The sequence below is a fragment of the Porites lutea genome, chromosome 14 (genome assembly GCF_958299795.1).
Source record: "Porites lutea chromosome 14, jaPorLute2.1, whole genome shotgun sequence".
Classification (NCBI taxonomy): Eukaryota; Metazoa; Cnidaria; class Anthozoa; order Scleractinia; family Poritidae; genus Porites; species Porites lutea.
In genome coordinates this window covers 21594710-21608350 of record NC_133214.1, presented here as the reverse complement: position 1 = coordinate 21608350, position 13641 = coordinate 21594710, and the positions used below count along the sequence as shown (strand labels likewise).

The 13641-nt window shown below is 39.1% G+C and overlaps 1 protein-coding gene across 1 annotated transcript; it reads left to right on the top strand.

The window, feature by feature from the left end:
- Nucleotides 1-20: 20 nt before the first annotated feature.
- LOC140924091 (tubulin polyglutamylase complex subunit 1-like) lies at nucleotides 21-5896 on the top strand. The gene is made up of 10 exons (XM_073374090.1): nucleotides 21-139; nucleotides 395-485; nucleotides 1288-1418; nucleotides 1872-1935; nucleotides 2586-2701; nucleotides 3187-3240; nucleotides 4130-4211; nucleotides 4384-4441; nucleotides 5012-5095; nucleotides 5188-5896. Exons 1-10 carry the CDS (start codon nucleotides 58-60, stop codon nucleotides 5203-5205), a joined length of 780 nt encoding a protein of 259 aa, XP_073230191.1. The 5' UTR covers nucleotides 21-57; the 3' UTR covers nucleotides 5206-5896.
- Nucleotides 5897-13641: the final 7745 nt, after the last annotated feature.

The following is a 13641-nucleotide window of genomic DNA, read 5'->3' as shown; positions in this document are numbered from 1 at the left end:
ACCGTAATGTGTCACTCCTACCCAGTCTTTCTCACTCTCCCTGGACAGAAAAACAAAATGGCGGAAAAGAAGCCTTCGAAAACAAATTTGTTGGATGATCTAAAGCAAGACAAGGCAGAAAGCCCTCTCGACTTTCTGTGTAAGTAATGTATCTTCTTAGCTGAATTACTGTAGCTGTGAAGATTGTGAGATGCAAATAGCTTGTTGCTAAGCAAACTCTTGTCACAAAAGCTGCACAAAAGACAAGGGGTAAACAAATCTCACATGCAGTTGAGTTAAACAACAATTGGAGTTCTTGCAGAGACATTCAGTTTAAAGTAAAAGTCTTCTACATCTTATCTTTATACTAGATTCGTCTTCTAGAGGAACCTTAATGTCATTCATTTCTTTATAGCTCGCACTGGTGTCACAAGTGACATTAAAGATGCTATAACTCTTGTCATTGAAAACAGACCTGAAGATCCCATCTCTTTCCTTGCTGAATTGTAAGTACTGCTCTGGGTAGTCAAGGGGTGTGGCATGGGGTGTATGTTTAGGGGGGAGGGGACAGTTTCCATCTTTGTACTTCCTGTTTCTGGGGTCCCAAAGTCGTAGAGTGAGTTGGCTGTACCGTAAGAAATGAGGTAGATTGTCCACAACCTGTGATAATATATAATCTCCGGGGGGGGGGGTACTCCCATACATTACCTATACGGGTATGTGCTGCCCAACGGGGTCGTGATTTTGAAGCTCCTGATTTAGAATGGGGTATCCATTTCAGAGGCGTTTTCTAGAACGGGGTATAATATTTCGAACGCACGAAAGCTCCAGTTTTGTAAGCAGCCATTTGAAATTATTCAAGGACAGATTGCTTTTAAAAATACGGCTCAATGCGTTAACAAGCAAACTGTTGTTCTCTTTGCACCTTAGAACGGAGTATTAAAAAATTGGCCCATTTCTAGAACGGGGTATCAGTTTTAAGGCGAATTCTAGAAAGGGGTATCAATTTTAGGGGAAATTTTTTTTAGAACGGGGTGCCAATTTGGAGTCCCGGGCAGCACATACCCACCCAAAAAATACCCAAGTGCCCCCCCCCCTCCCCCCTCCCCCCGGGATAATCTAGGGTGCCAAGCATAAAACTTTGGGCAATTCACCCATTGGCAAAAGCAGGTCACCAGTGGCTACCATGTGCTTTCAGAGAATAGCCAGGAATAGGGTGTTAATTTTGGGCTTAGGGGTCCTTTGAAAGGGAATCTGTAAACTGTACAAATACTGACTCATATATTTTTTTTTCGGCTATCCTTTAAGTTTTGATTGCCATGCAAGTACTACTACAGCATTAATGAAAGCACACCAGAAGCTTCTATTGGCTCACCATTCAAGACCATCATTCCAAAATAACCTTCTCCTTGCCTATAACATCCTTCACAAACAGAAAAGTAAGCATTATAATCTAAATGATGCTACAATTACATGTAAACCTCAATTATCTCAAACTCCTTGATTGTCTGGACTAGTTCTTTTGTCCCATTTTAATTTTATGAATATTGGTAAATCAGCATGAAGATCTGAGGATGTTTTTGTCTGTTCAAGTTTCAGAAATTACCTTTGAGTTTTTTTCCCCTTTCAAAGGGAGAAAGTAGCACTCACATGTACTTGTTATACACGCAACATTTATTGGAGACCTGAGGTCAAGTTCTTGGGCCAACTTCCCCAGGCGTGACAATTGAACAAATTTTTATATTGCTGCCAATTCTTCATTGTAAACATGAAAAGTAATTCAAAGATGATATCAATCTTAAAAATTCCCTTTAAGAGAGTTCGTGTAAAATTGTATAGTGATCATAATATAACTAGATTTAAAGAGTGTCTGTACAACTGTATCCTGGCAGATAGCAATGGCTTACATGGACTTACTGGAAAGACATATAATGACCTTTTGACAATGCTTTGCAGGTAATTATTTTAGTTACCGTTTGTAATTATGTTTTTATTAACCCTTTCAAACAATCTACAAATTCAACAAGAATGACAAATTTTGGTTTAATCTTAAAATACTTGAAAAACAAAAATGTTGTAGTTAATTTTTTTCCTCAGGTAATTTTTGTTTTTCTTTTGTTTTTGGGTATGGTAATGTATGTTAATGAAGTTGAAACAAAAGAAAAATAAAAATTACCTGAGATAAAAAATTAACTACAACAAAAACAAGGGGGTCATGTGAAAGCAGTGATGGAGAGTGACGTTTCATTGCAATGGTCCTTCATAGTATTTAATCCAAAAACTCTGAGTTAAAAACACAGCGTGATAAACAGTACCTCAGGAAATTACATGTACTGCTCAGTAGCTTTCATTTGAGCGCTGCACCATACAATTTCATTCACAGCTGTGTCAAGATCTTTCATCAAATTCTCCCAACTATTTTCCTAACAAAAACTGAGAAATAAAAATTAACCTTTGCCCTATAAATGGCTAAACCTTTGCATGGCTTGGATGATCATGTAAAGTAGTGATTGCATCTCCAGTAGGAGATATGAAAAGAGTGTCCCCAGTTAGTACTTTTGTGCTAAAGGGGTCGACACTCAAATAAAGTGCCTTTTTTTCTGCAGAGACCTGAGTGGAACAGAGGCAGAGCCTCTCCAGAAGCGAATCCTGTGTTATAACTATGAAGTAGTTCGATTTCCAGTGTTTAAAGTGGGAGTTCTATCAACTTTTATATATCAAGGTTAGCATAAAAAAAATTGTCAAGCTTATGAATAGTTGTGCCAAGGGTTGCTTCATAGTTTAATTTGAACCTTTGTACATTGCTTTTCCTTAGTCTCTTAGTTTCCTCAATTTGATAAATTGCCTTCAATGATAAAATAAAAGTAATGATGTTATAGCAGTGGCCTTTGTCAACAGTATGGCTGTGTGTGATGATATTTCTAATGACAGAACTTTCTCTCGCAGTTTAAATAACTGCATGACAATTTTAAAGTAGCTCTTTCAGGGCAGGTCTCAGAGTCTCCTACACCACATTTTTTTTTAATTATATTATTTTTATCTTCAAACCTAGTTTGGCAGTATTGAGTAATAACTATTGTTAGTTTTGTTTGCTAAATTATGGAGTTTAGATTTAGAAAGGTTGAATTTATCCCATGGGTATAGTGCTGGTGCTAGTAGTATTTAGTTAACTATTTACATAGGTTTTTTTCTTATTTTGATCGCCAGATTTTCTCAAGCAAGCTGAGTCACTTTATAATGAGCTGGACTTGACTGATAGAGGTCTGTGGCTGAGAAAAGATTTTATTAGAGGGTCCCCAATGCACCTTACACCTATCCCGTAGTCATGGTGACTGTTCGGGTGCCATGAACCTAGCAATCCTTTCCTGTGTATTTGATTTTGTTTCCAGCCTCTCTTAGGGTATCACAAACTTCAACCCTGTCCACTCAGAGATGTTATTCTCCCAACTCTTCTTTTGTGGGCACCTTCTTCTCCCTCCTTCCACTGTTCCTTGTAAAATTGTCTTTGCAAGCCCTGCAGATCTTGCTACATGGCTAAACAACTTTAACTTGGGTTTCTTCATGTGGTTAAGATGTCATTATAGGGCCTCATGGCTTGCCTGAATCTGTCTCTGACTGCATGGTGTTTGCTTTCTGTATGAGATACCAAGCAGTTTCCTAAAGCATCTCATCTCGGTGGCCTGCAATTTCTTCAGAAATTATGTCCAGGTCTGCAGTAGGTTTTCTGAAATGCAGGACATGCATTTTTTGAAGGCTGGGATTCTAGGTTTTAAGGCAAAATGGTGGCATGATTCGGGATTGAAAGTATATATGGGATACAGTACAGTACAGTTAAAATCCTCCAAATGGTAAACCTGTTGCTGTAGAGTTGCATTACACAGTCGACCAGCAAAACCACTCTGATCTTTGGTAGACCTTTTGGCCTTCTCAATGGAGACATTTAATAATTTAGCGATATGTATCCAAGGGTCCTGTTTGTATTGATGCCTAGACTTTGCAAACAGCATCTTCTCTGTCATTATCACATTTCTGAGAGATTCTAGACTCTGAAACTAACCATCACAATTACGGAATGTTCTTTTTCTCTTATTTTGGGGAATTTTTTGATTATTAGAAAACCCTTATCTTTGAGTTCTGTTTGGTTAAACAGGCAAAGCTGATAAACATCTCTGTGATGCAATATTGAGCGAGTTAAAACAGGCTGCAGTCAAGACCACTGATGACCCTATCAGGCAAGGATACACTGTAATTTTGTGTAATTCTGTAATTTTTACCTCTATTCTTTAGTAATGAGAACACAATAGTCTTGAAGAAATATGGGGTGAATCAAAAGAGAAAAAAAGAAGGAAATAGAATCGTTAAAGAATGTAAATTATCCCGTAATTTGAGATGTGTTCCTTGCAGTGTTATCCAAGTTGGCTCCATGCTTAGTTCACTAAGATTGAACAAAATCATGGCCGAGGTGGGTAAACGCTAACAGTTTTTATATTAAAACACTCAGCAGAAAAGAGTGAAGAAAAAATTGCCAAAATTCAGCCAGTTCTTGCAAATTGATGTGGAGATATAAGCACCATAAGGCTTGATGACTCCATACTAATCCTTCTAAAATTGGCTTGAAATGTAACGTTTAGGCCTTTTTAGAAGAGTTACTAGATATTAAGGGTGTTTCAAAATTATCCCAACAAGAACCCTCGTCATGTTTATAGCGGAGATCCCCCGTGCTCTGAAACACATTAGGCAGTCATTAGGCAGTCAACAGGACGGGAACGTCAGTTGACGACGGTAAAGCGCGTGGAAAGGACTAAACACGACTTCCGGTGCCCAATTTGCCGCTCTGCCATTGGTCAAGCCAGTTGTTTGATCTGCGCGCGCCGTCGTCAACTGACGTTCCCGTTCTGTTGCCAAATCAGCCTTGTTTTGTTTATTCCAACACAATAGCCTGTGATGTATTGGTCAATTTCAAAAGAGTCGGTTTTGCAAATAAAAGACTTCATGGACAGAATGTTTACGAGTGTATTTAATTTGTTCTTAGGCGTTAGTAAGAAGTGGAGGTAGCAATCAGACTATGAGTGTTGAGGAGTTCGTGTTTACAGCGGCCGACATCTTGTTGGAACAGGTTTGTCACTTCTGCAATTCTTGTTTTTATTTTCGCTCAATTCACAGGCAAACACACAGCAATAGATTTATAGGGCACTGTTGTGATTTTAGATACCAGATTTGAGATGACCGCAGTTTTCAATTTCCTTGTTGCGCCACGTTGCCAGAAACGAGCAAGGTTGTTGTCCAGGGCTACTCTTGTTTCCTTGTTTGTGTGGGGTCTGAAGCGATACTTCTGTCCCTGGAGGTCTGGGAAGTAAGCAAGCAATGGTGATGGTAAAAAGAAAACTTGATGCGAGCATCATGCGTGACGTCGTCGTCCACCCCTGCCGGAATCAGTTTTCGCACGTGAAAGAAGTACAGTGCGCCGGTTTAAGACCTAACCAATGAGGTGCCAAGATTCACGACAATGGACAAATCAGAGAGCGCAGTCAAGGACAAGTGTAGGCTTCGTCAGCTAGTCATAGCCCGCCTTCATGGATCTGATAAAACTCTCCACACAGAATTACTGCAAAAGGTAGAAGTAGTACAGTGCACCGGTTTAAGGCCTAGCCAATGAGATGCCAAGATTCACGACAATGAACCAATCAGAGAACGCATTTAAGGACAGGTATAGGCCTCGTCAGCTTTGATATAACCCGCCTTGAATTTATGGACCTGACGAGACAACCTCGTCCCAGGGTCCTCTCTTACTCGTCCCCTGAGAGGACCCTGGGAACAAGGTTGAAGGGGAAGTGGAGTACAGTAACGCTCTTTCCCTGTTGTTGCTGTGTTGGTTACGGGTGTAAAACGTTTCAAGATACTGGAATGGCTTAAGAAAGTTTCATTTAGATTTCTTCGTTTCTACAATGATACTTCGATTTGGATAATTTGGACAGAGAAGTGAACAAAACCAGTAATATTGAGCGATGTCTCGTTGAGATATATTAGTACATTTCCGCCATAAGTTATGATCCAGTCTATGCACAGGACATATTTATAATCTGCTTATTTCAAAAAAGCGCGTGTCTGAATGAATCTGAAATTGCATTAACTGTAATCCCCTCGCGACTCAGTATCAGTCTCCAAACAAATTATTCCTCACAAGTAGGTTGACCGTGACCGTCCGGGTAAACGTAGAGGACCGTTCTCGACAATGACTGACGTTTCGACAACCTGTGCGGTAGTCAGTTAAATCGCGATGTTACCAATCAGGCCAATAACCATCTAGGATGACTACCGCACAGTTTGTCAAAACGTCAGTCACAGTCAACAACAACAGTCCTATTCAGGACTACGTTCACTTGGACGATCATGCTCAATCGACTTACGAAATAGCTCCTGGGCTCAAAGTTCAGTTTTAAACTATTCCTCGTTCTTCTTTTATCCACTACATCACCGTAGCGTAGATCACATCTGTATTCTTTTTCTGTCTTTTGCTCGTTGTGAAGCTCTCGACGTTTAGACAGGTGTTAACGAAGAGAATACAGTTTGTACAGTCAAGTGGTAGGCTTATTTTATTTTCATAACAATGCAATATGAAACTCACTGCCCATGCAATTAAAAGCTGGCAAGGAACCGCTCCAGACGAAGTGAATTCAATAATGGCACTATTTTGAAACTAAACCAAATGAGTCTTCTCTTTTTTAAGCTCAAATTATATAAAGAATTTGTGAATCATAAGCAGTAGATGGGTTGTATTTTAATAACAGTGCAATATGGGAAATATCAACTTACTTCTCATGCAATGAAAATCTTCCTACGGACCTCTTCAGAATGATACTAATAATACTATTGTCTTAAGCAAAACATATCTTACGTGCAATGACAGTTCTTTTTCTTCAGATTTCAAGCATACCAACGTTTTTTGCATTGATAAAACGTTTTACATTTTAATGCCTAATACCCTTCGCAGACACAGGTTTTCATGCTGAATAGCGAGGAGTTCCGCAAGTAATCTCGTGTTTTCCTTTTCAAGTAGATCAACTTTTAACTGGGTTTGTATTTCCCGCGCTTTTCTGGCATCTCGCGACTTTTTCGCTGATGCATTATTGCGTCTTCTGCGTTCCCAGTAACTCGCTCTCTCGTCGTCTTTTTGGCTTACGTTGTTGGACTCCTTGTTATTCTTGCCCAACGGCTCGTCCTCGTTTTGGTCACCAGGCTCTCCAAAATCGCTTGCTCTTTTTAAATCCCTCTCTCGTTCCCCGGCGCTGAATTCTTGCGTAGTCTTCAGGGTGTTCATTAAATCAAAGTTTCCTAATGCGGTGGGCATGTCGGAATGTTCGCCTGGTGTGTACTGTTCTGGAAACGGAAGATCTGATGCTTGCGAGTCATCGTTTAACACTTTCGAAGGCCGCGAAGAGCAAACATATCGCCCGCCCGCGGAGGACAGGGCACGAAACTTTGCGTCAAGATACAGATAACCAGTGCGAAACATTTCTGAGTTTCTGATAGCGTTTGAGAACGCTTCTTGGTTCAATATTCGCGCTCTTTTTGTTAGCTTTGCGCAGTTTACTTCATCATAGTCGCCCCTCTCATCACGGTGAAACGCAGCTCTTTTGCGGTCAAAAGGCACGCCATTACCCAAGGATTGAAACGATTCTTCGCAGCTGTTGTAGTCTTTGGTGCGAATGTTAGGTTCAAAATTGTTCTTCTTTAAAGAACGATAGTTCTTGCTGAACTCTTTTCCCTTATCCATGGCATGCTATTCTTTTAATGTTAGCTCTCACCTAAGTTAACAGCGCAATTTTATAAATGCTATTTCACCAGGAAGCAGCCTGCGATTAATAGTGCAGGTGTTTGGGTATCAAGTACGCGTGAGTTGGCCTCACGTTACGTTACCTAACGTTATAAGCACCTCCTTTAATACTAGACATGTCTACAGCACCTTCTCCCAAAAACGTACATTAATTTTTCAAAGTTTGGCGATCTTCTGATTTTCCCCCGCAAAACCCTCGGATTTGGGCACTTGGCCAGCTTTTTGGTCAAGCCGACATGTTTAGTTAAAAGCCATAAGCCGCGCACTGGAATGAAGCACTATGATGTTGGAGTAAATTGCGCCGAATTCATCAAGCTGCTTTTTATTTTTTAATGTGCTGTTTATCAAAGGGTACTCCGTGTGATTGTATCCTGGCGTTAGTATTTTCTGTTTTCTCCTTATCGACTCAATTTTTCTGGTAATTAATTCCTTTCTTTAACAATCATAAATCATTCTGAGTTTTACTCTAACTTTATTACCGCTTATTAGTGTCTCAAACATTATATAATACACAAAGTTAAGATCTCCGTTATATAACATATCTCTTCTCCACACGTGAGATTCTCCCACCTGATTAAAAAAAGAAAAAAAAAAAGAAAAACAGGGAAAGAGGAATTTTCGTCGCTCCAAATTGGGGACTGCACGGTTCTTTATTTCTGAGGACTTAACATAATGAATATTTTGGAAATTTTTCGGAATTTTCGCTTGTATTATTAATGATTTCCTAGATTCGCCAATTCTTTAGATGGTCACCGAGGCAGTGTGAAGCCAGGTACTTCGGGCCTGTGACAGTCCCAGCCACCACCCTCCCCCCCCCCCCGGCAATGAAAGACAGACCACACTACCGGGGTCTACATTCCCTGCCCTTTTTGAGTAGCAGTATAGGTTCTTTAATCACCCCGTCCTATTGTTATGAAAGGACGAAGGAGACAAGGCCAATGGCTTAACGTCACCGCGTTCAATGACGCGATCATCAGGACTGAAATAAGGTCTTGAGATCACAGCCAGCGTGATATAACCGAGTTTTTTAAACACCCTTGTTGTTCCACCTGAGACATACCGCTTGGCAGACAGGCGCGCGCTTATCCGAATTAGCTAACTTGAGCAATTAGGCGAATTTCCAAGTAGCTTTTCATATTAAGCCTTCTCTTAATTTCACATCTACAACCTCAGATGACGCATTCTTAGCTTTCTCATTGGTTCACTGTTTGTCGAGTATCAGACATTATATTCTGTGTTCTAGCCTGAATTTCATCCGATTGCTTCGAGTCGTTTTCTCCTCTCATGCAGCAACGTCTGAATCGACCGGCCGTTAATGCCGTCCAGTGCGACTCGAAGTAATCGGATGAAATTCAGGCTATATACGGAAATGATTGTGATTGCGACAAGCACAGCAGTGAACTGTAATCCGCCGCAACTCACAGCTGAATTCTGCACATTTACTTGGGACTAATTGTAAAAGTAGTAAAATGGACGAAAGCGAACGAACTTGAGGATTCAATAAAAACGATTATTTTAATTGCCCTTGTTGGTTATCATGGAATTATGGTTAATCATTCAGTCAAGCGTATGTATTCATTTAGATTAGCGTAAAGTGTACAATATAAGCAAGGTAACTTTTGAAGACTAATTGGTCACATTCACAAGAGCCAGGACTATGGTTAAATTATGATTTAAGACTTAAACGCTGGCTAAAAATATTTGGAGTTTTCGGTGCCCTTTCGTACAATATTCTTCATTGATTCGTGTGTACCAAGTGTTTACCCTCCCCTCCCCCCCTGAGGTATCCAAGTATCCAGTTTCCCTTTTAAATTCCGTGCGCATCTCGCACGTGTTTAACAGACAAACGCTTCCTGAATTTGTTTACTACATTTATAAAACTGTTTTTACCCAGCCTTCAGGTTAAACATTTTATTTTAGTTTCGTAGTTCATAAAAAGTCAAACATCACGTGTGTTTTCTTTACTGACATCCTACGCCGGCAAAATTAACAGGTGTCGTCAAGCATAACTTCGCACTTGAATGACCAAGAAGCGAAAAACACCAAAACACCAAGATTTTGTTTTAGAAACGGAGTCAATATAGTCATAAATATGCGCCGTGGAAAGGTGGTCGGAGCGAAAATCAATGCAACCAGTTTATGGCGATAACGCTAGCCGGAATACAGTGAATCTTAATCTCAGTGAGTGTTTAATTTCTTCAAACTCGTTGACAGTAATTCGTGAAGGGTCAACAGGGGAACTCGTTATCGCGAAGGAAGTTTGCGTACTAAACATCAGGTTACAGTTAAATCTTTCCAAAAAAAAAAAAACTGACTGCGTTTTGTTTTTACTGCTCACTCTTTTGGTGTCGACGATATCGCATGAAACACTTATGGCCAGAGCGAAGCAAATCGGCGTTTCCGGCTTGAGCGTTAATGGTCAGATGTCGAACTTCACTGAACTTTGAATCGAAATGCACACTCTATCAATCTAAACATTATTCGAACTTCTCATGATCTCAATCCTCTCAGTTTGTGTCGCCTCATAAAAAATTCGACGTTCCCATCAAGGCCTTATTCTTTCGTAGATTCTAACGGATCTTCTTCTGGTTAAAAAACCAACGAATTTAAGTGCGTTTTATGAAACTAATTATTGGTCCCCTGCAGACAAGATAAACCAACTTACAAAATCAGAGAGCTTCGTTTTCCAATTATTAAACTTAAAAAACTGATTGACTTTAAAACTTTAAATTCATATTCATATGATAACATTGTATACTAAAAATAGATACAAAAAGATCATCGCAGTTTTAGACGCAAATTATGCGGTTGCGAATTAAATAGAAAGCGTGGAAAAATAAGGCTTTCTTTTCATAACTGTCACAACTGCATGAGTTGTTTAAGTTGCGTTTTCAACTGCGTTGATCTTCTTCCGTGGTTTAAATATATGAAATTCAAATATTCATTATTTTATTGTATGGTAAATTTCTCCAAAAGGAATCATTCTTGTTGACGTTGATTTCTTAGAATTTAACTTTTTGAATGAAAAATTCGATCCTACTGCTTATCTTAGCTAGAAAACTGAAGGGGATCGTAAATTTTTTTTTTAAAATGACGTTGCTTTTTAGAAACTAAGACACTTTCACGTGTTGAAAAGTGTGCAAGCTATTTACTAAGTTATGCAACAAACGATTTAACTTTTGTGTAGGCGGAATCACGTTTAATGTTTCAAAAACGTTAAAAGGGTGTTAAACGTTTCCGGAGAGTTGGAGAGAGAAGCTAACCTTACATAATTTAGAGACCAACGCTTATCTAAAATGGGCAATAAAAACTTGAAATTGCAGCAAAAGAAGCTCCTAGTTTTCATAATCAGATTTAATATTTTTCGTGAAATTAGTTATAAAAACTCTTTTCCTTCTCATAAGTAAACGTTTGAGTGGACTCTTCAAAGCTAACAATGCTGTTTTAAAATACTACTACTACTACTAATAATAATAATAAATAATAATAAATAATTTTATGATCATTAATTTATTTATATTAATCCCTTATTATCATTATTATATAAAAAGTAACTGATAAAAATTCCTTTTTTTTCCATCCACAGTATTTACAAAGGAAAACAAAGTTTAATCGAAATCAAATACAGCAGGCTTAAGAATCCAATTGACCGGACGCGAATCAGTTTGCTGTTTGGATGTTTTGCGTGATCGAAGATTTTTGAAAAAACTTGAGATTTTGTGAAGAAATCGGGACAAGGTCGGGACTTGAACTCGGGACCTCCGAACTTTGATTGGAAGACCATCGCATTAACAGCTCGGCCAAACTCCTTCCTTGCTGTGAACGCGGGGCTAAATTCCGCAACGGGCCCTAGACTCACTAAACTATTCTTACCCCGCATTCAATGATAAAAATAACTGCAAAAGGTTCCACAAAAGGGTCAAGCTACTTTTGAAATTCCCCCTAAGTAAGACGGGCAACCTTCGCTTTACTGATTTTAGACTATTCTTTTTTAATAACCGAACTTTTTATTAATGGTAAAATTTGTTATATACTTGGGCAAGTATTACGTCTATTACGCGGAATGCAGTCTCAATTTTGAATCAAATTGTTAACGCTTGTTCCCGTCTTTGCTTGCGTCTAATCTTTAGTGCTAAGTTCCAGGGTAGTGGGGTGGGGGGTACTCCCATTATAGCTTATACGGGGAGACTCCGCTCAAACTAGATACAAAGGTAAGGATTTCACGAGTGAAAGTCTGCCATAAAAGGGCCTTTAATTAAAATACAGACGCACCTTTATATGGTTGTAGAATGCAAAACAGTCCGTATTTTTGCGTATTCAAGTACGCGCGAGCAGTCAAACAAAAGGTATGGAACTAAGCTGAAAACAGAGAGCGAGACTGGGGAGAGACGCTTTTTTCTCTCGCCTCACACGCGCAAGACTCTTACGCCACGCTTTACCGATTTCTTTACTGATTTTGAGAAAAAAACCGACTGTTTTGCAGTCTCATTTGCAGTTTAAATTGATTTAAATGTCACGACGACTGCCTGTTTACACTCTTAAGTGATTTGTTCTTGGGAAGTAGGTATGTGAAAAGGGTACCATCTTTGGTATAGGAAAGGAGTACCTTTTCTTCCTAAAAATGATAGGCAAAAGGGTACAACTTTGTTGGGTACCCCCCTCGGAATCCAAGGTCCCTGTTACTTCCAATCTTTGAGAAAATGCCATTAAATTTGGGAGTTTTGTAACTAGAAGAGGGTCTCAGCAAGTTTCACCGCTAATTGGTTTCGAAAATTAAACTTTCAAGATAATGTTTCTCTGAACTGATTCCACAATAAGCATGGTGCGAATGTTTGTGATTAATAATGCATTTGCAGTTAATTATTTAAGAGTGCTGGCTAGTTTGGGGCCAAGATTCTAGCTTGTCTGCCTATACCGCAGTTTGTTTGCTTGACGGGTTAGTTTCTAGGGAGATAAAAGTGATATTTCCCAGTTCAACATTTATCCAATCCCTCCTGATTATCTGAAGAGAAACAACAAATTTAAACAGGCGAAGAAAGGTAAGAGTTCATTCTTCGGCTTTTATAGTTAAATTTCTCTTATCACAATTCTGATTTTTGACTCATTCATTTAGTTTGGTTTGTTTAATAAGGACTATCTTTAGGATATCAGAATGTTTGCTAGAGTGGAATTTTGGAAGTGATAGGTAACTGAAAACCTTCTCCATCAGTATTCTTCAACTGACTTTGTATTAAAGCTCTTTAAAAATTGACCGAAATAAACTCAGCTCAGTGAAAATAAGGTCTGTCGAAATATTCTGCTGAAACTGACTCTATAGGTCATTACACGAAAATTTTACGAAGAAATTGGTCAGAAACTGGCGGATTTAAGTTTCTTAAATTTTTAGCTTATTTTAAAACATTTTTTAAACCATTGAATTTACAATTAATTGTTTCTTTTAAAAACCAGCTCTAAGCTGAGGTAGAATGGTCTCTGATTTATTGTTCGTAGAAACAGAAAGTTGCATTCATAATTTCAATTGTAAAGATGTCTTTGAGTTGCCCGAGCAAACGATGACTATATAAAATGGCGATTTTCATTCTGAAAACACCGGTTTTGTTTACAAAAGGAATAACAATGGCAGACGCCACCGATTGCCATGGCAACTGGATATTTTCCGGCCCCGATGGTATTAAACCTTTTGCACGTTACAAACTGTGTGACACAAGCTACGTTGGTCACGCAACGTTCTCACGTGAACGCACAAGTGACGTCAGACATATGTGGCGTGCCCCGTGGTGGTCTGCTAATTTTCCCGCCAAAAGTGTATGGGTTGGTGCTATTGGTTG

What these genes read in the sequence shown, in the direction of transcription:
- LOC140924091 (XM_073374090.1), top strand. Translation starts at nt 58, where the DNA reads ATGGCGGAAAAGAAGCCTTCGAAAACAAATTTGTTGGATGATCTAAAG. An exon ending in CATCCTTCACAAACAGAAAA is followed by an intron (nt 1,419 to 1,871) that starts GTAAGCATTATA and finishes GTATCCTGGCAG; the next exon opens with ATAGCAATGGCTTACATGGA. An exon ending in ATCAACTTTTATATATCAAG is followed by an intron (nt 2,702 to 3,186) that starts GTTAGCATAAAA and finishes TTTGATCGCCAG; the next exon opens with ATTTTCTCAAGCAAGCTGAG.